General features: G+C 39.7%; 1 protein-coding gene across 3 annotated transcripts in view; it reads left to right on the forward strand.

Moving 5' to 3' along the window:
- The first annotated feature begins 11,835 nt into the window (after window positions 1–11,835).
- GNPTAB (N-acetylglucosamine-1-phosphate transferase subunits alpha and beta) overlaps window positions 11,836–25,554 on the forward strand; it is a 43,186-nt gene continuing 29,467 nt past the window's right edge. Inside the window, exons 1-5 of one of the 3 annotated variants that reach the window (XM_062616373.1) lie at window positions 11,836–12,023; window positions 16,691–16,776; window positions 21,943–22,062; window positions 24,015–24,056; window positions 24,780–24,985. In XM_062616373.1, the coding sequence (XP_062472357.1) occupies window positions 11,907–12,023; window positions 16,691–16,776; window positions 21,943–22,062; window positions 24,015–24,056; window positions 24,780–24,985 (571 nt within the window). In that variant the 5' untranslated portion in view covers window positions 11,836–11,906. Of the gene's footprint in view, window positions 12,024–16,690; window positions 16,777–21,942; window positions 22,063–24,014; window positions 24,057–24,779; window positions 24,986–25,554 lie in introns of those variants that run through there. The other 2 variants (XM_062616372.1, XM_062616374.1) reach the window with 2 other exon arrangements.

A 25,554-nucleotide genomic window follows, 5' to 3' on the forward strand; every position in this document is an offset into this window, starting at 1 on the left:
CTATAAAAAGAGATAGAAATTTAATAAAATGACTTGGAACACTGTATTCTGGTTAAGTACAAAAAAAGTAATCACACAGATTTTTCTACTGCTAAGGTTGGAGGTACTGTACACACTATGCGTTTGAGCAATAGCATGTTGCTCACGTGCTTAATATATAACTTGAGTCTAATAGTCCACTGATTCAATGTTTACACTTGAACACTTAAAAAAAAGAAAAGCCCATCCCTTTTTATAGTGGCCAATATTTTGGTACTGCTCTGAAAGGGAGGTATTTTAGGTGTGGGAAAAGCAAGGGTTTGGGAAAAAAATCACACCCCCCCCCCCCAATTCATACTTAATCTTTTCATAGCTAATCTTAAAGATGCAAAATTAATTGAATTAAGGTAATATTTCAGCTGCCAATATATGCTGATTTAAAACATTTTGTTTAATTACCCATTGATAGCAGGTCTCCTTGTTTTTTCTCTTGAAAGTGAAAATTGAAAGAAATACTGTAGAGGAACTATATCTGGTCTCTTTGGTAAACAAATGAACTGCAGAAACTCATTCATGTTCACTACGGAAATAGAATTTGACATCTGCGTGTCAGTAACACAGTATTCTGTTCTGGTTCCTTGTAGAAAGAGGATAGGATGCACTTTATTTTACTGCATCGACATTTAAGTTACATTGTTGGAAAAATGTTTCATCCACTGTTCTCCAAAATCCCATTATATTAAACATAGTTTTTGTGAATAGTAAATAACTCAATCTTAAGTGAGGGTTGAGTATTTAAATTCCTCACATGACTTTCTGCAGTGCCTGGACATTATTTGGAGCAAAAGAAAAAGACACGTCTTTGGCTTAAGCAGGTGGTAGCTTACTCTTTGGCAATCACTAGCAAAGGCACTTTGTTGCTATGTAAACATTTATTACAGCTCACATGATGTTTCTTTATACTTTTATTGTAGGAGGTAGTCAGTAACAACATATAATTTGGGCAGTGATCTTGAATTTGTTTTTGCCAGCAGCATTGTATGTTGTTCTTCAAAAGATTAGGAGCTGCAAGGAGTAACAAACGCATGTTGCTCACAAACTTGGGAGGGACTCATTTTATTTACTGGATTTGAGAACATTACAGTGATATTTCAAAGATCTATATATTTTTATTTATTGTGCTTCAGATAAATCATATTAAAACACTTGTAACTATGAACTTTATTGCGGCTTCACTGGATTTTTGCAGATGGAAGATTAGATATGAGCTGGCAATGTGCACTTGCAGCCCAGGAAACCCAGTTTCCTGTCCCAGTTGGGCTGCATCAAAAGGAGTGTGACCAGCAGGTCAAGGGAGGTGATTCTCCCCCTCTACTCCTGTCTCGTGAAACCCCACCTGGAGTACTGGATCCAGCTCTGGGGACCTCTGTACAAGAAAGACATGGGTGTATCGGAGCAAGCCCAGGGGAGGGTAGTGAAAATGCTCAGAGGGCTGGAGCACCTCTTCTATGAAGATAGGCTGAGAGAGCTGGACTTGTTCAATCTGAAGAAGAGAAGGGACTGCAAACATCTCAAAACATATTGCATCTTTTCAATACTTAAAGGGGGCTTATAAGAAACACATAGGGAGATTATTTTGCCAAGATCTGTAGTGACGGGACAAGGAGCTGCATTTATTAATATGTAACCAGACCTAGATATCCAATGGGTTCCACTATAATGACATACCCTTTGGAATTCACAAACTTATGACTGCTCATAAGCAGAACTAGGTCTTCTCAGGGAATAAAATGAGGGAGAAGAGGAAGAATTTGTTGCTTGTAAAGAGTAAAGCAGCATGTGGTAAAATAAGGAAAGGAAGGTGTGACAGCTGTGCTGCAGTTGGGAACTGCTGTGGTAAAGATGGTATTGGCTGCAAAGAAGGAAACGGTTGCCAGCACACGTTGTGCCAGAAGGATGTTTACTGGAAGAATCAAACACATTACCTGTAATTTCTGCAGATTACTGTGTGAAGGGTTCAAGTTGGTTTGTGGTATCTCTTCCCTTCCTCTTTAGTCACATGCGGAATATCTATAACCTTCTCTCAGTAACTAAAGCACATGTAAGCTATTCTCACTTCTGACATGAAGTTCAGAATGGCAGTAATAACAGCTTACAACATCTTCGAAGTCTTATGCTGTGAGGTATTTATGGTGTTGCATTAATACTTCTGGCAAGTAATGTGATTTACTTGTGTTACTGCTGAAGTGAAAAGATGGTTTATTTTGCTCCATTTGATATATTTCTCTCTATAGTTAGCTAGATTATAGTATCTAACCAAATGTCTAACCAAAATATAAAGATGTCTCAGCTGTCAAAAAGAGCTGGCAAGTCAAAAATATTGACAACTCCCTTAAGAATGAAGAGAGGTAACTGACAGGTTGAATTTGAGTAGTTTCTCGCCAGAAAAAGGATAGAAGTTTCCTGTGGTGTGGCACAGATTTGGATCAATATCTCCCAATAATGCTGAGATCTCAAAAGTTTTTTTGCAGAATTCCTAGAGAATATTAGCTCTCAAAACATATATTTTTAACTTCTGTGCTCTCTGTTTTCACTTTCTTTTCAGATGATGTTTTTCAGAAGGAAGTGTTTAGTGGGAGAAATATTTGTTTCCAGAATGCTTACACCTGTAGACTGATGTGGGCTATAATGGGCAAGAAAGAAACTGTTCAGTTGCAGATGAGCCATTCTGTAGTGGCTTGTTCTCCCTCACTCTAAGTGAGGTAGTCAACCCACTGAAGCAGCTAGTAAGAGAATTTGGCTCTAGTATTTTAATAATTTTGACAGTACATTTTTAGAAAAGCACATTTTTAGGGAAAAGGAAATAACTCAAAGCAAAATTGTAGCTCTTTGTGGCCTTGCCATCTGAGATAAATACTTTTGCAGCTTTCTTAGTGGAACACAGTAACTGATGCTAAGTTGCTTTATGAAGAGGAAAACGAAGTAACAAACCTCATGAACTTGAGTCCAATTAAGACGCGAAGTGGTTAAAGGAATCAGAGTCTAAACAGAAATTATGATCAATCCTAGAAAAGCTACTAAAATTATCTTTTTCTCAACATCAGAAGAGCCTAATGATATGATATGTCCAAAATAAAATCTCCTGGAAATGGAAAGTACCCACTGCTGAAAAATCAGTTCCTTATTTTCATATGTTAAACTAGATCTGCTGTAAAGATTTACAGATGTTGGTTTGTCTGCCTTTACCGCAGCATACAGCAGAATATAGGGCATTCAACAATTTCTTCCTGTTTATACTATGTTTTGCACATTTCTGGCTGCATTACTGTTTGCTCCTTTCATGAACTTCCTTCTTTTGTGAGGTCATAGCTGACTCCAAGGTCTTAAGATCACAGAGAGCAGTTTTGTATGCTTCAGGGTAGTATTATGAAATCTCTTTATGTTGGTACTTCTGGTTTCAAGCTGATACAAATGTGACAAACAGACTGAATTAGTAAAATGCAACTTTACAAAATCTAACTAAATATTTTGTCCAATTTCATCTTCGAACAGACTGTTTTCCATCCTTCCTTGGCCTTTGCCAATGTCCTTCATAGTTCTATATCAAAGATTTGTGCTGTGTAGGAACTCTGCTAAGACTGCAAATAATACGGAATAAAGACAGAAAGATTTTTCTTGTTCAGTAAAAGTGCAGTGAAATCAGTATTATGAAACATAAGCAAATACCCATCTGGCCGTGAGCACTGATAACCTGTGGGAGAAGAGCACCACTGCTTCTTATTTGGATGAGGAGCTTTGGATGGAGGAAAAGCTGGTACAAATCTGGGAGTCCCAGAGAAAAGTTCATGAATTATACCTGGGTCTTGTCTGTACCGGCTTTTCCACACTCATGAATGGGAGTGGCAGATAGAGGCATCAGATTTTCCAGTGGTTCAAGTTGCGCATTGTTGCAGGGTTCAGTGGGAGGTGGGTAATGGTGCCATAGGCACCACCTGATGGGTTGTTCTATATCATAGGGCCACCTGCTACTGCTGTGCTGGAGAAAACTCCCTTGGTCCTTCATCCTGCATGGGCCCAGGGGGATTTAGATTGTTCCTTGGAGGCTCATGGAGCAAGAATTCAAAGTCTTTTTTTTCTGGGGATAACAGAGTAATTCACTGTAGGTGTAGGGTACATGCAAATAAAGAACTCATGATGAATTCTTGTCATGCTCTGGAATAAAATAGGAAAGCCTGTTCATGAAGAACATGAACAGGCTTTCCAAAAAGATCTTGTAGTAATTATTTCCACTCTACTCTTTTAGGCTTTTTCAAACATAGAAAGTGTATTTCCAAGCAACAAAGGAAATTGTTCATCCTAAAAAGAGCCTTTATCTATTTCATCCTCCTGTCTGATACTGTCATCCATATCAGGTGACTGAGAACTAAGTAACCATATTAAAAACTCTTCTGAAGTTCTCAGTTTCCATCTTGCTACTGTCATGTAAAAGGTATGTACCATGTGATACAGCCATAAAATCTTCTTGACCACTGCTCATCACTAAAGGCACTTCCATTCTTTTTCCTGCAAATTGCACTGCTGATCAGATTTAAAAGACTACCCTGGTCATTCTAACCATCAAATCAATACACTTTGTTCTCTATGCTACTACAACTTGGTAGGAGAAACAAAAGAAACATAAATTCCAGCACTCTTATGTAACAGTGACATCAATGTACTGAAGGCGTTTTGGTTTTAGTGTTAAAATACAAAGTAGCTTTTTACTCTTTAGAATAATCAAATATTTCAGAGAACCAGACTTTCTGTTCTATTTTGTTCTGTTCTGCTCTGACAGTTGAATATCAAGGATCATGAATTCTAACTGTGTATTTCCCAAGATCATGATGAATATTTTAAAAATAAGAGCATATCTATATAAAATCAATTTCAGCATACATATATATATATATTAAACAATGGCTCTGGGAGGCTCTTTCATCCACCCCATTACGAACTTTGGAAACAGACATCCAGATATGATTTGGTCTGAAAGCCACAATTGTTTAAATTGCTGTTGCCTGCTGCTACAAGCATATCCCTTTAAAAAGCAAGGATGTGCTATAAAAAAAGCCCAAAGCAAACAAAACCAAAACAAAACAAAACAAGAAAAATTCCAGACTCTGCACCTGGGACAGAGCAATACCTGGCACAACTATAAATTTGGAGAGGAGTGGCTGGAAAGCAGCCCTGCAGAAAGGGATTTAGGGGTACTGGTTGACAGCAGACTCAGTAGAAGTCAAGTGTTCCTTGGCAGCCCAGAGGGGAAACCGCAAACTGCACCCTGGGGTGCATCAAACACAGAATAACCACTTGGTCAACAGAGGTGATTGTCCTGCTATGTTTGCTGTTGGTGTGGCCTCACCATGAGTACAATGTGCAGTTCTGGGCTCCATAAAGAAGGATATTAAGGTCCCTGAATGTTTTCAGAGGAAGGCAACAAAACTGGTGAAAGGGATAGAGAGCATGTCCTATGAGGAATGGCTGAGGACTTTGAGCTTGTATAGTTTGGAGAAAAGGAGAATAAGGGGTGACTAAGGTGCTCTCTCTACAACTTCCTGTAGAGGGGAAGCAGAGAGAGAGGTGCTGAGCTCTTCTCCCTGGTACCCAGTGACAGAACACATGGGAATAGTTCAAAGCGACATCGGGGGGTTCACAATGGATATTAGTAAGAGTTTCTTTACCAAGAGGATGGTTAAACCCTGGAACAGGCTTCCTAGAGAGGTGGTTGATGCTCACAAGGCTAAAATTACTGCAGACTGATTTAGAGATAATCCATTACAAGACATAGCATCAGGGTCTAACATAATATCTTAAGAAACTGATGAGTTACATTTATTCTCTATTTTAGAGGTAATGTCAGTGGGACTGAGTGTTATCAAAGGCTAAGATCCCTATAAATGAGTCAAAATGAGATAATTTTCTTGAAGGATAGAACACTGCTCATTCACTGTCTTCGGCGATTTAATTATTGCATTTGATAGACAGTGGTACTACCATGTTCACTGGGCTGTAATGAGCTACTTATTCCAAGTCAGACAATTTCAGACACATTGATACTGATATTAACATTCAGACATAGTTTTTTTGGAGGTGGAGGGGTGGGAAGTCCTAAAAGGACCTATTTTTTCAATTTTCTTTCCTAAAAAATGCTAATGCAGCTCTTCAAAATACTGACAAGCATACCAGCCTGGTTTGAGTGCTGTTTATGACCTAGCCTTCTGCAAAGTCCTCTTTGGCTCCTAGGTGCACAGAAGTTGCATAAATTCTTAAAGGAGCTGTTCCTTAAGAGTATGTTAATATAGTTCATAAGCATGCAAGTGTAGCAGAGAAACCTCAGAAGAGCTTTGGCAGGGAAGAAATGGGCCAGAGCTGTAGAGAGGAGATGTATATCCTTGTTTTTTGGGTCAGCAAGTGCACTCAGCTGCTAAACTGTCATGTTGCAACTCAGCTAGTTTTAATACAGCTGCTATAGGTCATGTTAGTTGTGAAGATCTGGCAACACGGCTTTCACTGTGGACTGTCAACTCACATACTTCTTACCAGGAGCTCACATAACCTGCCCTGAATTCCACACTGTCAAAGCTTCACTACTAGTCATCTTCTGCTGAACAGGACAAAACTACCATTTCTGCATGATATAGAGATGTGATTTTAATACTAGGTATTGACAGCCTAGGAAAAATTTATCTTTACAGTTCCTTCCAATATAAACCATTCTATGATTTTATGATTCTTTGATTCTGTCGTTATGTTTATGCTAATAAAAATGCTTTTTTTTTTTTTTTTTTTACTTAAGTGTTACTGAACGGAGACTGTTTAGACCAGGTGCACAAAAGTAACTATGTAACAGGCATTGAGGCAAGTGTCTAGATTGCCACAAAAATTGGTAGGAATTTAGACACTTCAATAGGAGCTTTTGAGGACCTTAATACATCTGAGGATTTGCATTACAAGAGTGAGTGGTGCAATAATTGGCTGCTTTTTTCTCCTCTCCATCCTTCATGCATGGGGCGAACCTGTTCACAGCTGTGTAGAAGAACTTCTAGGTTTTTTTACAAAAGTTCTTAGAAGACCTCTTGTGAATAGGGCAGGAATAGAAATTATGGCTGCACAATTACAATAAGCCAATATAAATTTGTCAATACCTTTGCTGCAAGACTCTTCTATGATGATAGCCAAATTGCTTCAAATAAACTTTCCACAGCTAAGTCATTACCTCTAGGTTCTTTACTTTTGCTTGCCTGACTTGAGACACCTCTGAATGCTCAGAAGTCCTGAGCATTTACAAATGCAACCAGAGTCCCTAAGAGCAAACTGCTGAGCCTTCAGACTGCTAAAAGTTAGTTCCTGTGCTCTGGAAAATCAGTCCTAATGTGGGAGCTGGCAGCAAACAGAATTTCATCTTTGTCTTTGTGCTGGGTAATATTTGTTTCACAGGGGTGCTACAAGATTAATTCATGTTTGTGAAACAGACCGTACAGTGATGAACACTGGAAGTGTTCATAAGGATGTTAATTTTATTTGCTTTAGAGCAAGATCCATGGAGTGTGCAGTGAATATTATTCTTGGCTAACAGAAAAGCTTGAGAGGTGAGGTTGATTGTTTTCTGGTCTTCTGCCTCAACAAAAAGATAATTACATTATTGTAATTACATATTTAGCTCTTACCCTTCTCCCCAGTAAATTAGAATGCAAAAGATTGTGAAAGATTATTCCACTATACTTCAGCTTTTCTAAGGAGGGAACAGTGTGAGTGATTGCTATTTTCCCAGGGTAGACATGAAGAAGAGTAGCAGCAATTCCTGCTTTTCTCAAGCCTTTGAACATTACAGGATCACCAGTCCCACTTAAAAGAAATAGTTATTGCTTTCCTTTTGAAAGTAGCTTCTACCTCTTAGAAAGAAGGCCTAACTGTAGCAAGAAAAACACCTCAGTTTCAGAGAGTTTTCTGAGCTCTAAGAGCTAGAAAATGTTGAAGAAGGAAACTTACAGAAAATCAGGATCACGATAAAGTGTGTTTATAATTATTTGACTGCTTGTTTAGATTACTTCATATTCCACAGAACACATGCTTTTGCTTTAAGTGCTGCTACGTGCTTCTTCAAGTTAATACAAATACAAGTACAGCTAAGTAGATTATTCCAAGATCCCAATAGTTTACACGAATAGTGATTTGGCAAGGCCCTTAAATATAGTTGGATTATGACAGCAGCGTCTAATTTTTAGATATCCTGACACCTAGTGGAAGTTATTGCTCCTAGCAGAATATGTGAGTTCATCTGCCTGTACGGTGATTGGGGAGCATAGAGAAAGTTAAGTATCCTGTTCTTGGATAAAATAGCAAAATATTCACCAGGACAGCTGCCTAAGAAATACATTAGGTAAAATGTAAAAATGAAGAATTTGGCCTGAGCCCTACCCATTTCAGACACATGCTCACAAAGCTGGCTGCAAAATGATGCGAGGTCCGTGATCTGGTTTCTGGTTTTAAGCTTGGAAAAAATTTCTAGTGACAGATGTAGAACAATCCACGCAACTTGGATTCAGATTTTCTCAAAAGGGATTTGAACCTGCATCTACTATGCGTACCTTAATAGCTTGTGATTAATTGGCCATATTTTCATTAATTTTCTGTCATGCCTTTCTGCGTTGGATGGAATAATTAAGCCTTTGATGGACTGGAGACGGCAACAGTGTATAAACCCAGGGCAAAATGGGAATATAGGGGAACATATGGAATATAGAGTCCTGTCTCATGCCACAAGCTGGCTAAGCTTGTGGCTAAGCTTTTGACAGAAGACAGGAGAACTTGTTTCTCAAGTCTTGATAGATATTCCTGCTATTCCTATTTCAAATATATTCCAGAACCTGTTTTTCTCTCCTTTTTGTTTTGTTTTGATTTAGCTGGTGACAGCATTGCATTTAGTTTAAATAAACTTCTGATCTTCACTCCTGTGATATGAAGAAACCAAAATCTTCCAGTGTTTTCTCAGAAGACAGGATCGATCTGGTTGTCTTTTTGGTGCATCTGTTTCAGTTTAAATATATATTCATTGAATATGAGTATTCTACGAGCAAGAACAAATACAGTCCCATCGTGATTTTTACAGTATCTTTTTACATGTGTATATCTACTTTGGCTGATACCTTATGGAATCATATAAAGATTCTGTGAATTTTAATGGCTTTATCGTGTTGGCATTATATTATTTATTAGTCTCTATAAATGTATCACCCCACTCTGCACTAATTATTAATCCACGCCTTGAAGTCATTCAATTTTCCCTGACTTTTTTCTGTTTCTTATCTTCAGAACATTTTAGTCCATTTCTGCATGTATGCTGTATTCTTGAAAAACAGCATATATGTATAAATATACATATTATAGCACATACAGCATATATACAGAAATAATGGCTTTCAATGAAAACCTCAGTCTGCTGTCTCAGAATACCAGGGGTCGCAAGTACTGCAGGCACAGTGCTGTAAGCAGTGGTAAAAAGATGCTGCTATTCAGTAATAATAGCTCAATGTTAACAGGACAGGGATTGAACAGGAGGTGCAGGTGAGGGAAGTACCAGCAAACACCTGAAGATTATATTCCTCCAGGGTAGTACTTTGGCACAGAGAACATGTGAAGGAAGAAGACTTCATATGTCAGGGGAAAGTGCTGATTGCGTACAACAAGTGATACAAGCTCAGCTAGGGGCTTCTGCATATGGAGACTCGAGGGCTGGGTTATCATGAAGGGCAAAATAAGTATAATCAACAAATCACTGAATCATTAGGGTTGGTAGGGACCTCTGGAGATCATTCAGTCCACCCCCCCTACCAATACAGGGCCACCTAGAGCAGTTTACACAGGAATATGTGCAGCAGTTTTTCAATGTCCCCAGAGAGGGAGATGCCACAACCTCCCTGGGCAGCTGGTTTCAGGGCTCTGCCACCCTCAGTGTAAAGAAGTTCTTCCTCATGCTGATAACACATGATAAGGAGATGGAATACAGCACTGTGTGGTGGGCTCTGAGACTCTGAAGATAGCCACTAGTGAATTTCCATCATGTCCCATGGCCCATTAAGAAAGTAAAAACTGTGAGACTTAAAGGGTAAATAGGAGTAGGGCTCAGTGGCTTGGGAGTGCTGTGCCAGAGAGCCATGCACTCTTGGACACTTCTTAGAGAAGTACAATGAAGTGCAGCCCTCTTACACCACAACTATGTAAATATACTAGGACAAACTTCTGGAAATAGTCAGGCATTGTTACTTTATAGAGGGAAAAGCAAGAACATAAGGATAATGTTTGTTACTCAGAAAAGTCACTGCAGTGAATTTAAGAACTACTTAGAAGACCTCCTGATGCAGGCATAAAGGACTACAAAGACAGGTGCTACTGTCCTTGGCTCCATGAGGGTCTATGACACCACATTTTTTTTTGCTCTGGTATCCAGAAGAGCCTCTGCCTGATGAAATTTTTGACAGTAGCAATACTAGCAGTGTTTTATGTAGGTGGCTGAACTTCATGTCAGAAACCAGACTGATGCAGATTAAGGACATGACAGTGCTGTCAGGCAGTGACCTCTAACTAGTTTCATGTTATCATGTTTTTGTCTCAGGAACTGTTCTTGGAGAACTGAAAGAGGGTAAATTTACATTAGCTATTAGGAAGAAATCTTTCACTATGAGGGTGGTGAGGTGCTGGCACAGCTTGCCCAGAGAAGCTGTGGCTGCCCCATCCCTGGCAGTGTTCCAGGCCAGGATGGATGGGGCTTGGCGCAACCTGGTCTAGTGGAAGGTGCCCCTGCCCATGGCAGGGGGTTGCAACTGGACGAGCTTTAAGATCCCATCCAAACCAGCCCATTCTAGGATTCTCTGATGATTCTATAACTTCATTAATACCTTCTTCTAGACTGGTGGCTCCCCTTTCATGAACCTGTGCCCTCACTTCATTTCTGTACTGAAACACTCAGAGAAAGCTTAAATTAAATCTCAGCACGTAGCTCTGCTGTATCTTTAAGATATCCAAGAATCCTCTGGATCCCTCTTAGCTAGGAAAAATAAATTTGCTTTGCAGCGTACGTGGAAGCATGGCAGGACGGTGCAGCTCTACCGCCCACAGCTGGAGAGGTGTTTACATGCGCAGAAACCCTGTCTTGAGGGTCAGTAATTTTAAGATCATCTACAACATCGCACATCAAAACGCTTACATTTTATTCAACAGCCAGTAGGTCCTATGGGAAGAGTAACAAGTACGATTATGAAGTGAAACTTGTGTGACTTCATTCCTGGCCACATATTCTCACGTGGATGGACTCACTTTCCCTGTGCCCGGCAGAGCGCTGTCAGCAAAGCGCGGGAGGTGTGTAGGTCTGCTTTGTGGCCCACCTGCTGCAGACACAGCCCTGGATCCGGATTTATTCACCTGGATGACTTCTCACAGCGCTGCAGGGCCAGTGTCTCCTCCAGCGGCTCCGCCGGTGAGGGGCCTCGAAGCCTTGCGCCTGGAGCGCTCCACGCCGCGAGCGAGAAGCCAAACTAGTGACAACCTCACGGTCCGACCCCTTACTGCCTTCGGGTACGGAGCCCTTCGGGAAGGCACAGGAGAACCGCAGAGAAGCTGCATAGGGCTCACACGCCGCGCCATGACGGGAGCCCCTGGCTCCCCCAGGTGCGGCCGCGCTCCTGCCTCAGGCGGGAAGCCGAGATGCGGGAGTTGCCTCGAGACGGCCACCAGGTGGCGCCGCGGCGCTGCCGGAAGCGGGGCGGGCGCTGAGGGCGGTGGGACCTGCCTGCCCGCCCGCCCCGGCGCACGCAGCGCGCTGAGGCGAGGCGGGCCGGGGCGGGCCGGGCCGCGCCGGGCGAGGCGGCGGCAGTGGCGGCCGCCGGCGGGCCATGCTGCTAAAGCTCCTGCAGCGCCAGACCTATACCTGCCTGTCGCACAGGTATGGGCCCTGCCTCTGCCTCGGGGGCCTCGTCCTGATGATCGTCTCCGCCCTGCAGTTCGGGGAGGTCAGTACGGAGCCGTGCCGGCATGGCGTGGCTGTCCCGCTTCCCCTCCCTTTTTCCGTCCCTTCGGGCAGCCCCGGCCGAGCTGAGTCGGCGGGGACAGAGGTGCTGCACGGTAGGGAGCGCGCTGGTGCGTGCTGGATGTATATGTATATATAGATATATGTATGTATTTACGACAAATGGAAACGATAGCGGTGCGCCCTTCTCCCTCTGGGTCGTTATCCATCGTGGCAGAGAAGCGACAAGCAGCTGCCCCGCCGTGTGTCGCGTTGCGGGAGTGAACAGCTGTAGGCCCGCCGTGGGGACGGGGCTTGTTCCCTGCCGCCTCCCGGTGCGCGGCGGCTCTCCCTCTTCAGTCAGCCGCGAGCGTGAAGTGACCCCCGGGGGGACAGGTGCCTTCCAGCAGTTCTGGCTGACCCTGGCAGAGGGGAGCCGGGTAGAAATCTCCGTGCTCCAGCAGGAACTGGTGATTTTTTTCTCTTGTGCAATTTTTTTCCCCTTCCCTTACCAGGTGATTTATTGGTGCTGTGGGGTTTTTTTTTGTTTCTTTAACTCTTTTAAAGCCTGTGCTGGATGCAGTCTCCAAGTGGAAACTGGGAGTGACAGGATCTTCCTCCCTTCCGGAGTTTAAAGAGTTAAATATAGCCTCTCCCCAAGCTGCCTGCAGCTCAGCAGTGTGTATTACGTTGCTCCTTGCGTATTACTGTTTGTCTTCTATTTTGTAAATGATGCAATGCAACTTATACTTTTTCTATATGTGATTTTAGGTATACTGTGTTTTAGAGCTTCATTTCATGTTACCCTGTCTATTTTGGAAGTCATCAGCTAATGAATCTGGAAGAGGAAATAACACCAGTCTTACTTCAGTGTAGTGTTAGAGAATATAGTGAGTATTCAGGAAATTAAAGTATTTTTGTTAGTGTAAAAGGATGGTATTGCTAAATGTAAACAGACTGGAATTTCCTGATTCCTAAATTGTTAGGGTTTTTTCTCCCCCTCTTCCTTTTTTTTAGTTCCCTGTTTTCTTTTGATGGGCTCTTTCTGATACAGAAAAAAAAATGAAGAGCTGTAAAGAGTATTACTGAAACACCTGAGTGTAACACAGTCAGAACTTTATTTTGTGTATCTCTACATCTTCATTGCATAAAGTGCTTCATTCCTGCTGCCCTGCGGAGTTCACAAGTCCCTGAAACACGTGAAAGCTATCAGCAATACTTTAAGGCAGCTGTTTGTACATGACTACATGATTATCAACTTGGATTGGTGTATGTGTCTTGGTGCTGTGAAACTTTGATTACTTTCTTCAGAATTGGGAATGAAACCCAACCTTAGGGTTTCTTAGAAGCTTGAAGGTTTTTTAAAACACTTCAGTAGTTGTCAAGGTTATGGCTGATTTTGCTGAGAATCGGGCAAAATCACTGCTCAGAATTCCTACTAAATCTTAGTTTGCTACTTCCATCCTTTTTAGATCTGTTTGGAAAGCTTACATACTATTTAGACATTGAACAAAGAACTGGCAGACTCATGTAGGAGTAAATCTTCAAAATTATATGTTAAGATAAAAGTGACCAGCAGTGTTTTTCAAAAAGCCCAAACAAACCAAAACCCCAAGAAAACCCCAAACCCCCACCTTTATGGATTTTATTCTTGTTTTTTACAGGGGTGGTAAATGACCTTGGTAAAAGTTGTCTGCCTGCAGTTCGATTTTTACTTCTGTGATTTGAAGTGGTCTGTTTTCATAAATAATGGTAATTTAAGGATTTAGGAAATCCTTGTGGGAACTAGCAGTCGGACTTCTTCTGGCAGCTGTAGTGGGAAGAGAAAACACTTCTCCAGTACAGAGACTGCAAGTCAGCAACTAATAAATAACTAGTAATACAAAATAATAATATATAAATAACTAATAACTATGTAAGACTGTTTTGAAAATGAAACCAAGAACTCTTTCTAGTTATTATCAGCTCAGTAATTTTTAAAATAATTTATAGGGAACTCTCAAGCAGTAAAAAGTAGCATGAGACAACGTTTTGTCAGACCCTTCTGTCTGAGCAGCATTTGCAGTTCTGCTTTTCCTCCACACCCAGGGCCAGCTTTTTTTTTTTTTTTTGTCCTAGTAGGCAAAATTAGATCTGCTTGCTTAGATTGATGCTAATACCAGTGTTAATGGTGGCATAAAAATAGATGGCTGGGCCAAAAAAATTGAGGTTAGTAATGGTATCCTCATAGCCTGAAGCTGAAAATGAGTTTGATTTCAAGAAAAAAACCTTGAGCTTAACAAAATAACAGTGCATTAAATTTTATTCAGGAACATTTCTGCAAAAACATAGAGGGTAGCCAGGTCTAAGCCAGTGCTGTGTCCTAGTTGTAAGATAGAGCTTTAAATTTTAGAACAGTTTGGTTGCAAACCCTTGTTGGCCACCCTTCTGTAGGTCGCTCAGCTTTGTAAAATATTTTATAACTGAAACATGCCAGACTCACAGCTACTACCTGTCTGATACAGTATCTCCTAATAGAGGGTATCTCTCACCCTCTTTTTGATGTTGTTTCCTTTGTGGTTTTATAATATCAGTATGTAAAGTTGAAGCAAAGCGGCCTCCAGAATGTGACGAGGAATTACAGAGCAAAAAGTATCAGGTGGGAAGAGCTTACCTTTTTTCCTAAATGTGTTTCTAACAAGATCTGTCCTGGGTCTTTTTGGTTATAGCTGCTTAAAGGTAAAAAGCAAAGGCTTGAACTGTTAATGTTTTTCTCCCAGAGAGCCATGTTATTCATATAATAAATTACATTCTTACCTGAACACTTCTCTATTCTAGAAGCAGATCAGTGTGTGTTAATTCATCAGTATCAGTAGTAGTAATTGTTACTGCATGGATATCTTTCAGTGTGTGCTGTATTAAACTAGTGTATTTGGCTGAAGCACATAATGACTTGCATTTGAAAAATTGTGATAGTGTGTGGCATTTAAAAAAGTGTGTTAAAGGGAGGGGACTTTTATACTGACCTGGGAAATCATGTCCTTTGTTGTAAGGGGAATGAACTTGTACAGATGTGATCTTGGTTACAAAGAGACCATGTGCAGCTTTGGCAGGAATTGCGTGTATGCATGCACTTGTCATCCAGCCATATGATGTGGCTTCCCTTCTCTCTAGAAGGCTTTAATTTGCTTTAGTGGGCATGAGAGTATAGAAGTATATCTCTCCCTTCTTAAAAGGGAGTGTGGTAGTCTTTATGTTATGGTTTTAAATGCTACCTTAGAGAAATGGTATATTGCATGGTTCCAGTAATACAAGAAATAAGTAATAGTAAAATTAAAATCTAGGAATAGTGGTGTAAAGTAAATACTGTTCTTTTCTAGTATTTTTTTTTAACTCTCCAGTACATATAAATATGTACTTAAACAGGTAAATAAGCCATGACACCTTCATCTCTAAAGCAGCATAAGATGCCTCTGAGTTTTTAAGGTTAGACTTTTATAATAAAAAATACCATAGCAGGCTTATCTCCAAAAAGAACCTAAGTGGTTTGTATTATTTTGGTTCAAATTACTCATCCTTTTTTTTTTTTTCTTTTGCTATGTCAAAGCATATTAAGCATTTTTAGTGTTGAAAAGTCAGATTATTTTGTTGTTGTTGTTTAGAACCATGCTGTAAGATACTTTGTTAGTAATGGAAACCTAATTATGGGCCTTTATTTGTATGTGTATGTACATTTTGGAATGGAAGTGGAATGTAAAGTTGCAGCTTTCCAAAGTAAGACTTGGCTCGAGATTGGTTTCCCATTTAGTTAATTTATGAAAATGTCCAGGAATGGGGATGGCTGGCAAAGGGCATTTAAGCGGGGCATAGCTTGACATTTTAGCTAAGCAGCCTTGATGGCTGGGAGAAGGTGGGGAACACAACCCTCCCTTCAGCTGTGTGTTCCCACCATTTATTGTCTGCTCCAACAACCAATTAGAGGAAGATGAAGTGCTCTAGTTTTTGAAGGCTCATCTTTCTGTTTATTTAGCTCCATGACTTGGCTCACTGCAGGACAGGTGAATTCATGTCGAGCTAAAGGCAGGTGGCAGAAATGCAAGGGGATGGAAGACAGTCTGCAGCCTGCCGAAGTGATTTGCTCTTGGGTTAGTCTGGCTGCAGTATAAGATGTCACCTATATTGGCCAGGTCGATTTGCATAATTTGGTATGCCCTGGCCTGGCTGTTTGTTTGTAAAGCTTAAATTTCAGAGGTGTGTATACTTCAGTATGTTCCCTGTGAGAATAGAAAGGAAAAGTTATGCTGGGGGGGTAGGGGTTCTCTGCTTGTATTGAAGTTTATTTGTTTTAGGTCCTATTTTTGAGAAAACATTCCTGAATTTTTAAAGGCTAGGAACAAGGGGGAGGTAACCTAAATGAACAGTAGCTTAAAAAATGTGTCCATAAAACATGGAATCCTTATTTGCAGAGAAGAAGCTAAGTTTAAGTCAAATGTGCTCTTGAGTTCTAGGTCTGATTGTTGGCTCAGTGTAATAACTTAATTTGAATTAAGATCTGGTTAGTTGTGTGTTAAGGCATAGATGAATTTGAACAAAATTGATTGTGATTAAACATTTCAAAAAGAAATTTAAATGTCTAAGTTTAGAAGGTGGTGACATTAAGTGTTTTTTGGTTTGTTTTTTTTTTCTTTACAGGTTGTTCTGGAGTGGAGTAGAGATCAGTATCATGTTATGTTTGATTCATACAGAGACAACGTTGCTGGCAGATCATTTCAGAATCGGTAAGCTTTACTTGCATTTGACAGTATTGCACATTTTATTGTTGAATGAATTTTCAAATATTTAAATCAAATATTTTAGATGTAACAGCAACATACAGTTGAGTAGGATCTTATTGTAGGGTCTCTAAATCTGCAGTAAATTTAACATAGTGGCTTTAAAATTGTGAGTTAGTGCTTAATATCCGAGCTTGGAGGATGTTTGGCATTTGGAAACTGTAGTCATATAACAGAGTTTACCTTTTAAATGCATTCAATTCACCCAGTCTCTAATGAAACATCAAAATGGTGATAATGTCAACAATGAAGGGAAGACATGATGTGTTCTCCATATTAAGATAGAAAAATGTAAGTACTGTACTTGTGCAGTTAGAATTATAACTTTCAGTGTTTTCAAAAATTATTTTTAATTTACATTACATTTTTCTGTCACATCTCATGAAGGACATTATTTAGTAAAGAAGTCACAAAGCTAATAAGCTGCTTTTTAAAGCCAAGTGCATGGGACAAGTCAGTTGCAGCAAGTTGGAAACCAAGTCATAGGGATATTTGTTTCAGTTGTGTTAACTGCTACATAACTTCTTGTGGTTTCATTGTTTGTGTCTGAATAGTCATGGGGTCTGTTGCTCAGGAAGTCAGTGGACTGAATTGTAGGTGGAAGAAGCTACTAAGGAGTACCATCTGACTCTGAAGTGTTGCTACACTTGACTGGAAAAACCCTGAGAGCAGACGCTTAATCTGCCTTGAGGTTTGTTGAATCACAGGACATAAGAAATGATCAGATTGGTTTGTCATTTTTTAGCTAGTGCAAGATAACTGTAAAAGTACATTGTGTGGTATTAGTGAATACTATGCACTTTTATAGTCTCATCTCTTACTTCCCTCCCATTTTCCGAAGGGTGGCAGATGAAAGCAGAGTGATAAAGCTCATATGAACGATTAGCATAATATTTACATGTTTCTGCACTGCTGAAGTGAAAGCCTGGCAGTTTGTTCCTGTCAGTACTAAAATACCTAATTTTGTGATAATTAAGTACAGTGCTCTTATAAAAATGAGTTTGTCCAAAACAAAATCACAAATCTTAATGTTGTGATGTAGGTATAGCCACTTCCTATTTCTGCAGTTTGCTTTCTTCATTTTGGTTGTGTAGAGTACTCCTTAGCTAGCACTGATTTCTGTTAACTGTGAGCAAAACATCCAGTGCCTGGTAGAGATTATTGGCTGCCTGAGCAAAAGCTGAATGTTTTCATAATGGGTGCTTAAGTTATTCCAGGTCACCCATATGTCTTATGGCAGGGAGGTTTGTTGTGATGTTTGTGTGCAGATACCAACTTCACGTTGAGACTTACTTTTGGAAGTCCCTTGTAGGAGGTTCAGTTTGTTTTTTATTATCAAACTTCATGATTGCAGTAACGGACCCTGCCTTGTAGTATGCAGTGTATCGTCAGTGGTTTGATGAATTTAAAGCTGGTGTCAATGCAACATGTAGGATGTCACATGGTTTTTACATAAATTGAGGATTATGGACTTCCAGGTTTGATCCTAGCTTATCCACAGATTTTAATAAGTTCTTATTTTAGCATTAGAGGAAAATGTTCAGAATTGGAGAACAAGAAGCTTGTTGGCTTGGAAATTAAGCAGTCACTGCGTAGTAGAAAGCGAAAGCTGTACAGCCTTTAAGAAATATTAATGGACCTTCAGATGAATTAAAGTAGTCTTCTATGAGCTTTGCAGGGGAACATCTCTGTTCTTTTCAAACAGTTGTGTTATGAACTTTCATAGAAAAAACCACAGTGTAAAATGTAGACAAATTTGTGCATGTGGGCACGCTCCTTATGATTATAAACTCAAAAACCTCTTCCTGAGTGACACAACACCAGTGATGTTGCTAGCATCATTAGATACAGCTACAGAGTGCAGGCCAAGTTGCCTTGAAGTTTAGCAATGGCTTTGGTTTGCTTTTCCCTCCTGTCACTTGTCCTTTGGCATCCCAGCTGCTACACTTTCCAGGTGGTCACACATCAGCTGCTAAACATCCTACTTATGTTGCCCATGCTCCTTTTGTAGCTGTCTCATCCAAACCCATTTTTGAACGCTTGCTTAGTTTTGATGTGAAAATAAGAAGGGAGAGATGGAAACTAAATAATGGAGTTGCTTGCATGAGCGTCTTGGATGAGAAATGTATGTTGTTAGTTTCCAGCAAATTCTGCATTTTAGCAAATGCTTAAGTGTAATTTTGCTATTCCAGGACCTGTCCAAGTCATATTTAAACTCCAGAACATGTACAGAAGCATAATGTGAAGGAACAATTCTCAGCTTTTAAAATGTACGGGCTGATTTCAGTATGGTACAGAAAGTGACAGCCATCAGTGGTGGGGGAGTCATTAATTGCTGAGCAGAGTGAGAGCAGGGAGAGGAAAAGACATGCAAATTAGGGAGCCAAGAGGTCCTGGAGCAGGAATAGCAATGGAACAGCTAAGTTGCTGTTGGTGGGTAATCACTGAGATGTAACAAGCAGGAGGGCTCAGATGTTTACAGCAGGGAGCTTAAGGGCGTAACAGACTTGTACTCATTCATAAAGAGGCTCAGCAAGGTTGAGGATCACCGTATGGTATCTTGGGAGAGATCCAGAGGCTGCTGTACTTCAGCAACAGCAGATGCTGAGACAATGAGGCTTTGTTTTCTAGCTGCAATCTGGGCTGTGTGTATGGCTGTCGTATGTAAACAAGCGTCATGGGCATGGAAAATGCTTCCCTGCAGGTGCATAGGAGAGGTAACGTGACAAGTCTCCTGTCCTGTCTGGAGAACTGGTGGCTCTGGCTTTGTCTTCAAGAAGGATCTTATTGATGCTTTTACAAGTAAAAGGTTTACAAGTAAAGATTTACAAGTAAGAAATGGGTACGTTTTTGAAAGAGGAATTTCCAAACCAAGCCTCAACTTATTGTCTGGAAGTCTCCAAGGAAGTTTCCAAAGCCCATGTTTGCTGTAATTAAAATCAGTAGCGAGTGGGGAAACTGATGATTTTCTGTAGAAAGGTGTTAACATAATTCTTATTTAGGCAGCCAATTTTGGACTTAACCTGTTTGACAGACTGATATTTATGGTGAAGACCAAACCTGTAAATCCACATGAAGGAGGAACACAGCTACAGAATTTGAGGCAGAAAGTTTTTTATCTTTTCTGACCTTGAACTACTTGCAAAAGGCTCTGCATAGTAAAAATAGTCTTTTTACTAGTCTGAATTACCACTGGTAATGAAGAGTCAGCTTTCCATGACAGGGTAAATTCAGAGTTAACATGCCTGCATCCGACGAAAAATGCCTTTCCTCTGTGGAGTTTATTAGCATTTGGGTGTATGTGACATGATTTTAATAGTAAAATTTTAATAATAAAAATTACCGTAGCAAATAGTTATATGTGCTGTTGAATAAAATCACACTTCTAGCAAATGATAAGTTGCGTAAAGCTTCACAGGTGTCTAAATGATCTAGTACCCTAGAAAGAGTTGGAGTTGAGGTTTTTTTGGGGTTTGGATTTTTTTTTTTTTTTGACATTTATGTTCAGTGAAGCCTGGAAGACCGAGGGTTGGACATTTTTGAAATTGGCTGACTTGAGTCTGTTTTTTCCACCTAAACCACTGTTGCCCTGGCTGTAGCATTCAAGAGACTCTTGATACAACAATTTAACTGATCACAACAAATGTGCAAAAGCTGGAAGAGCTCCTGCTATTGAATTTCTACTCCTGTGGAGGAGTTCTTAATTCAAAACATGCCTTGTGTTGCACCTGTTAATGAACCAGAAGCTACTGTCATCTCTTGAGAAAGAGGTGAAATAACTGATTGGAAGGGCAGTTGTGTTCAGTAACTGGTTTTGTTTTTTTGTTGTTTTTTTTTTTTTCTCAGTTGAGAGGATAACCTTCTGCAGGGTGTTGCATGCCAGAGGTGAGAGACTTTCTGGGTGGTGCTGATGGGGAAGGCAGCCCTGCTTCTGTCTCAGAATGATGCACTGTTACCCTCTTACATTTTGTAGCTCAGGAACAGTGCTGAATTGAGCACGAAGTGTTCCTGTTTATTGTGCTGTTACCAGCTGCTGGCTGCCCTTTTACCAAATTTTGTGCTTCAGTGATTGAATCTCAGCCAGTAGCAGATGAAGCTGGGTAGAAGCTGTCTGCGTGGCATATTGTACAAGGGAAGGTGGAGGAGATGCTTGCCTATAAGCTCTATCTCTTTTTGAATGCTTTTTGGAGGATGCAGTGGGTGTGGAGGGAACACCTTTCCCTGGAAACCTTATTGTGTGACCCAAGGGATCTTAGCATTAGAGAAGTGCTCAGTGTTTGCTAGGCTATCTTTGGTTCAGGAAGGTATTGAATAACTTGACACTAAAACTTTTGAAGATAATAGTTGGGGAATCCTCCTGCTATCTGGGACTGAGAGATTTAACTATGGCAGCAGCTTGGAGTATGCACTGAAACAAAGCTGTGGTCCTTGGAGAGATTATCATAAACAAATAGAATAAAGGTGCCCAACCCCCTTTATTTTCTTCTGCCCCAGGTATGCTAGGAAATCTGTAAGGGTCTAGAAAAATCTTCAGGATATTAAATTGTGTCAAGAATGAATTTGAGTGCTGTGTCTAGAGTCTAAATTCATGTACCCTACTTAGGTTGTTTGCTTATGAAATGCCCCGTTAGTAGAATCCAAGAGTCATTCCTATAATAGAGACCAGGTCCTGCTGAGATCTTACAGGCTCTGTGAAATCAAATAATAGCAAGTATGATTTAAGTAGTTATACTTTGTGCTGTCCTGTCTAATTTAGTTGGTGAATTAAGGATGTGCCAGTTCTGATTTGTGAAGTATTTTATGGGTTCAAAGGAGTTGGGTTATAGGATAATGTGTGAAATTCAGAGCTTAAAAGTTCAGATTTCCATTAGTTAGTGAACTGTTACAGCCACTGTATCCTTTTTTGGTTTTATGTCTGTGATGTTTTGTCAAAAGCTTGTGTATAATTAAGAGATTATATGTATGGCTAAAGAGATGCTTTTTGCTTTGTCTTGTTTGCAGCTAAGACACCAAGTATTTCTGTTGTTAGACAGAAATTGCTATTGTAGGATGCCACAAACACTTGTAATGTAATATTAAACAGCTCATGTAGCTTTCATTTGAATTATGTAGGCTTTGTTTACCTATGCCAATTGATGTGGTATACACCTGGGTGAATGGCACAGATGTTGAACTGATTAAAGAATTGCAACAGGTCAGAGAACAGATGGAGGAAGAACAAAGAATAATGAGGTAATAATCTTATTTATTTTTTTCCCTTTAGCCAATGGAAGCAGTCTAATGCAGTACTAGTTGTCTTTGTTTTTCTCCCATGTTACTCAACATGGAAATTCAAAGCACGTTTTCTCACTCCATTTGGTTATTCTCAAATCTTGTTTCAGTTCTATGTTTAGCTATGATTTCCCTCATTGGAAAACTGTTTAATATACAAAGCATAATAATTTAAAGAATAAAGGCTGTTGTCTTGAATTTTCAAAATTCCATGCAAAAACCTGTGCTTTGTGTATGTCATTTTACATTGATTTCTATGACCTCATTAGTTAATAATTATAATGAAATTATATCTCAGATGTGTAATCTGTCTTCCTCCTCAGCCCCCCCAGTGTATGTATATATATATATTTTTTTTTTTTCTAACTGACTTAATAAAATCTTAAGCATGTTTCTTAAAGGCTTTTTTTAAAAGTCAGGTTCGTAATCGGTCTCCCAAACACTGAAACTGAGAAAGAGGAAAATAATTCATTCATGTTACAAAGGTATGAGTTGGCCTTCTAGCTAAAGAGGAAAAGATCTGTATTGATGCATTAGGTGTTATAGATTGTGCTATACAGTTCTGCAAAATTAGTGATCTAAGGCTTCAAACAGGCTGCTTCCAAGATACCTTGGATTGTGTCTTGTAACCATCTATATAGTTCTTAATTAGCAACTTTGTAGCCACATGATCAGTTTAGGCTAAATGGAAGAAAAAGTCTGCATTTTAAGGGTTGTAATATATTCAGAATCTGAAATCCACAAATGAGCAGATTAATCTGATTTTTGGCATTTTATGACTTGCAATTTAGGTAACACTGACAATGTAATCACAAGTGAAATTCTGGATTTTTTTTTTGCTACCTATTAGTAGAACTGGTAGCAAGAATTGGTTTAGTATTAGTAAAACTTTAAATCTTTAGACTTTGAAGTCTAGACATCTTAAACATGGACTTTGCTCTGAAAAGCTTTCAAATTTATACTGATCTTTCCCTAGCAGTTCATATAGCAAATAGCATGAGCGATGACAAAGCTAAAACCACTGATGTGATTCCCATTTTACAAAGGGGAAAAACATTTCCTCCTACCTCCCTTCCACCTCCCATAATACTGATATGGAAAGTTGATATCAAGCTTATGAGTAAGACTTGTGTCCATGCCATGTTCATTATCTACAGGGGCACCTGATTCCCTCCCTTGTAGATAATTTTTTTCACGTGCTTTGAAATCAGCACTGTTGCAGAAAGAGGTGTTTCATGGGATCAAGATACTGCTAATCTCTGCTGATCAGTGTATATTTTTGTATTGCATAGAAAAACTTAGTAAGTTGTAACTTTGTGGTTGATATGCCTGAATGGAGTTAGTCATGGTCCAGGTGCTTTATTCTTTATTGGAAAGAGTAGCTTGCTGGATGGTGGTTCTCTTTCTTTCGGTGTGTGTAGAAGGGGGCCCTTCTGATATTATTGCTTAGTATCAGTACTTCACTACTTTTACATTAATCCTTATTATCTTCTACGTGCACATGGTAAATGCATGGTAAACCTTGTCAGAATATGTATGTTAGGCAAAACAATCAAGTCAGCCTAGTTTCAGGTCACTTCATCCTGGTTTCTTACCACTGTTTTTCATATCAGCATCAGTTTTGTTAGGTAATCTAATAATAAGCACTGAAAATCCTGTTAGCAAAGAGTCCTGCTGCCGCAGCTGTGTGCATAACCAAGAATTGTTGAGTTCCCCTGCACAAGGGTGAGCAGTGAGGGGCATGTGTTGACCTGTGCTCACCTTGGCAAGGTTAATGGCAAGGCAGTTTTATAATTTGTTTATCAGTGGATTCACAATGTGTCCCTGACTCAGTTAACAATCTGAAATTAGACTAAATTTCTTCCTGTTAACTCCAGTGTCATTTAATGACGTTGTTTTTAACTTGCTTATAGGGAAATCCTTGGAAAGAATGCAACAGAACCAACAAAGAAGAGGTGGGTTTTTGTGGGTTTGGGCATAAATTGGAATAAATGATGTCCTACTCATTGTTAGCTGAAAGCAGATGCTGGCTGGGAAGGTCATTTGGCTTTCTATAGCCTGTGAATGCTTCACTTCTGTGTTACTTCAAGAAAAGTTGACAGCATGATAATAGAAGTAATGTTATTGTGATACATATGAGTGAGCTTCTTAAAATGTGACAATAAGATCAAAAATTTGATCCTTGTCTCTGGTTAAGCATAGTACCTATTTTGAGTGGATTTAATGCATATGTACCTGGAATTTTATAATTCAAAAAGCTGAAAACATTTTCAGCGTTGCTTTCACCCGCCATTTGTATATGTGACACAGCAAGTAATCGCTGTGAGGGTACAAGCTTCTTGCAGCTCTGCTGCCAGGAAGTGGCAGGGCTTGGTCTGTACCATTTGTCATTTGGCTTGGCTGTTGTATTATTTTAGAGATCTTTGTAAGGCCGTCTTTGTGGGCAAACTTTGAAATCTTGGATATGTTTGAAAAAAATTTAATGGAAATGAAGAAGTAACAGCCAGATACTCACCTGCAACAAAATAAGCATGCTCTTGGTAACTTCCCTCTGCCCCAGCAGATGTTACAAGTAATTGATTAGATTTTACAAAAACTTCTCTCATTGCATCTAACATTGATTTTTGTCTTAAATTTTCTACTGTTGTTAGATTTATACCTTTGTTATTTTGCTGTAGTGAGAAGCAACTGGAGTGTTTGCTGACACATTGCATCAAAGTGCCAATGCTTGTTCTGGATCCTGCGCTGCCTACCAATGTCACACTGAAAGACCTGCTGTCTATTCATCCTACTTTACAAGCTGCTAATAACATGTTCTTTGTAGCAAAACCAAAAAATCCTTCTACCAACGTGTCAGTAATTGTTTTTGATAGCCCCAAGGATGGTAAGAATTTATTTGTCAGATTCCAGCTAGTTTTCTAGAGGAAGATTTTTAGTAAGCTACTGTGAATTTGTTTTTTTCCCTCCAGTACTGACTGCCACTAAATTTTCTGTCTGACTTTAGCAAGTCATTCAGCACCTCTTGCCCTCAGTCTGTTCCTCTAAATGATGACATTAATGATACTGTTTGCTTACCCCCCAGGCAGTTCATTACAGGTGATTAGAGTTTCATGCTTTAAAAAAACTATTGCAAAACAGGCTTGATATCTGAATATATGTGTTGCACTGATAATCTCCGAATGCTGAGGTTTAGGCTGAAGAAGATTAGTTTTAGAAATCCTCTTTTAATTGCTGTGAAGTCTAGGTTGAATATTGTGCAATAAGTTCTGCCCTTGCTCAAAGGATTGCATACTTAAAATTATCCATGTGTTCAGCATATATAAGATTTTAGAGCATTAGATTTTGTTTAATATGTAGTGGCAGACCACTGCCACCCACTAGCCCAAACACTGGTGTTTGTTTTACCACCAAGAATTATTTACCACTTAAAGACAACTGTTCATACCATAAATA

The sequence above is a fragment of the Pezoporus occidentalis genome, unplaced genomic scaffold, assembly GCF_034315485.1.
Source record: "Pezoporus occidentalis ecotype Australia unplaced genomic scaffold, CSIRO_AGI_Poc_V1 ctg19, whole genome shotgun sequence".
NCBI lineage: Eukaryota > Metazoa > Chordata > Aves > Psittaciformes > Psittacidae > Pezoporus > Pezoporus occidentalis.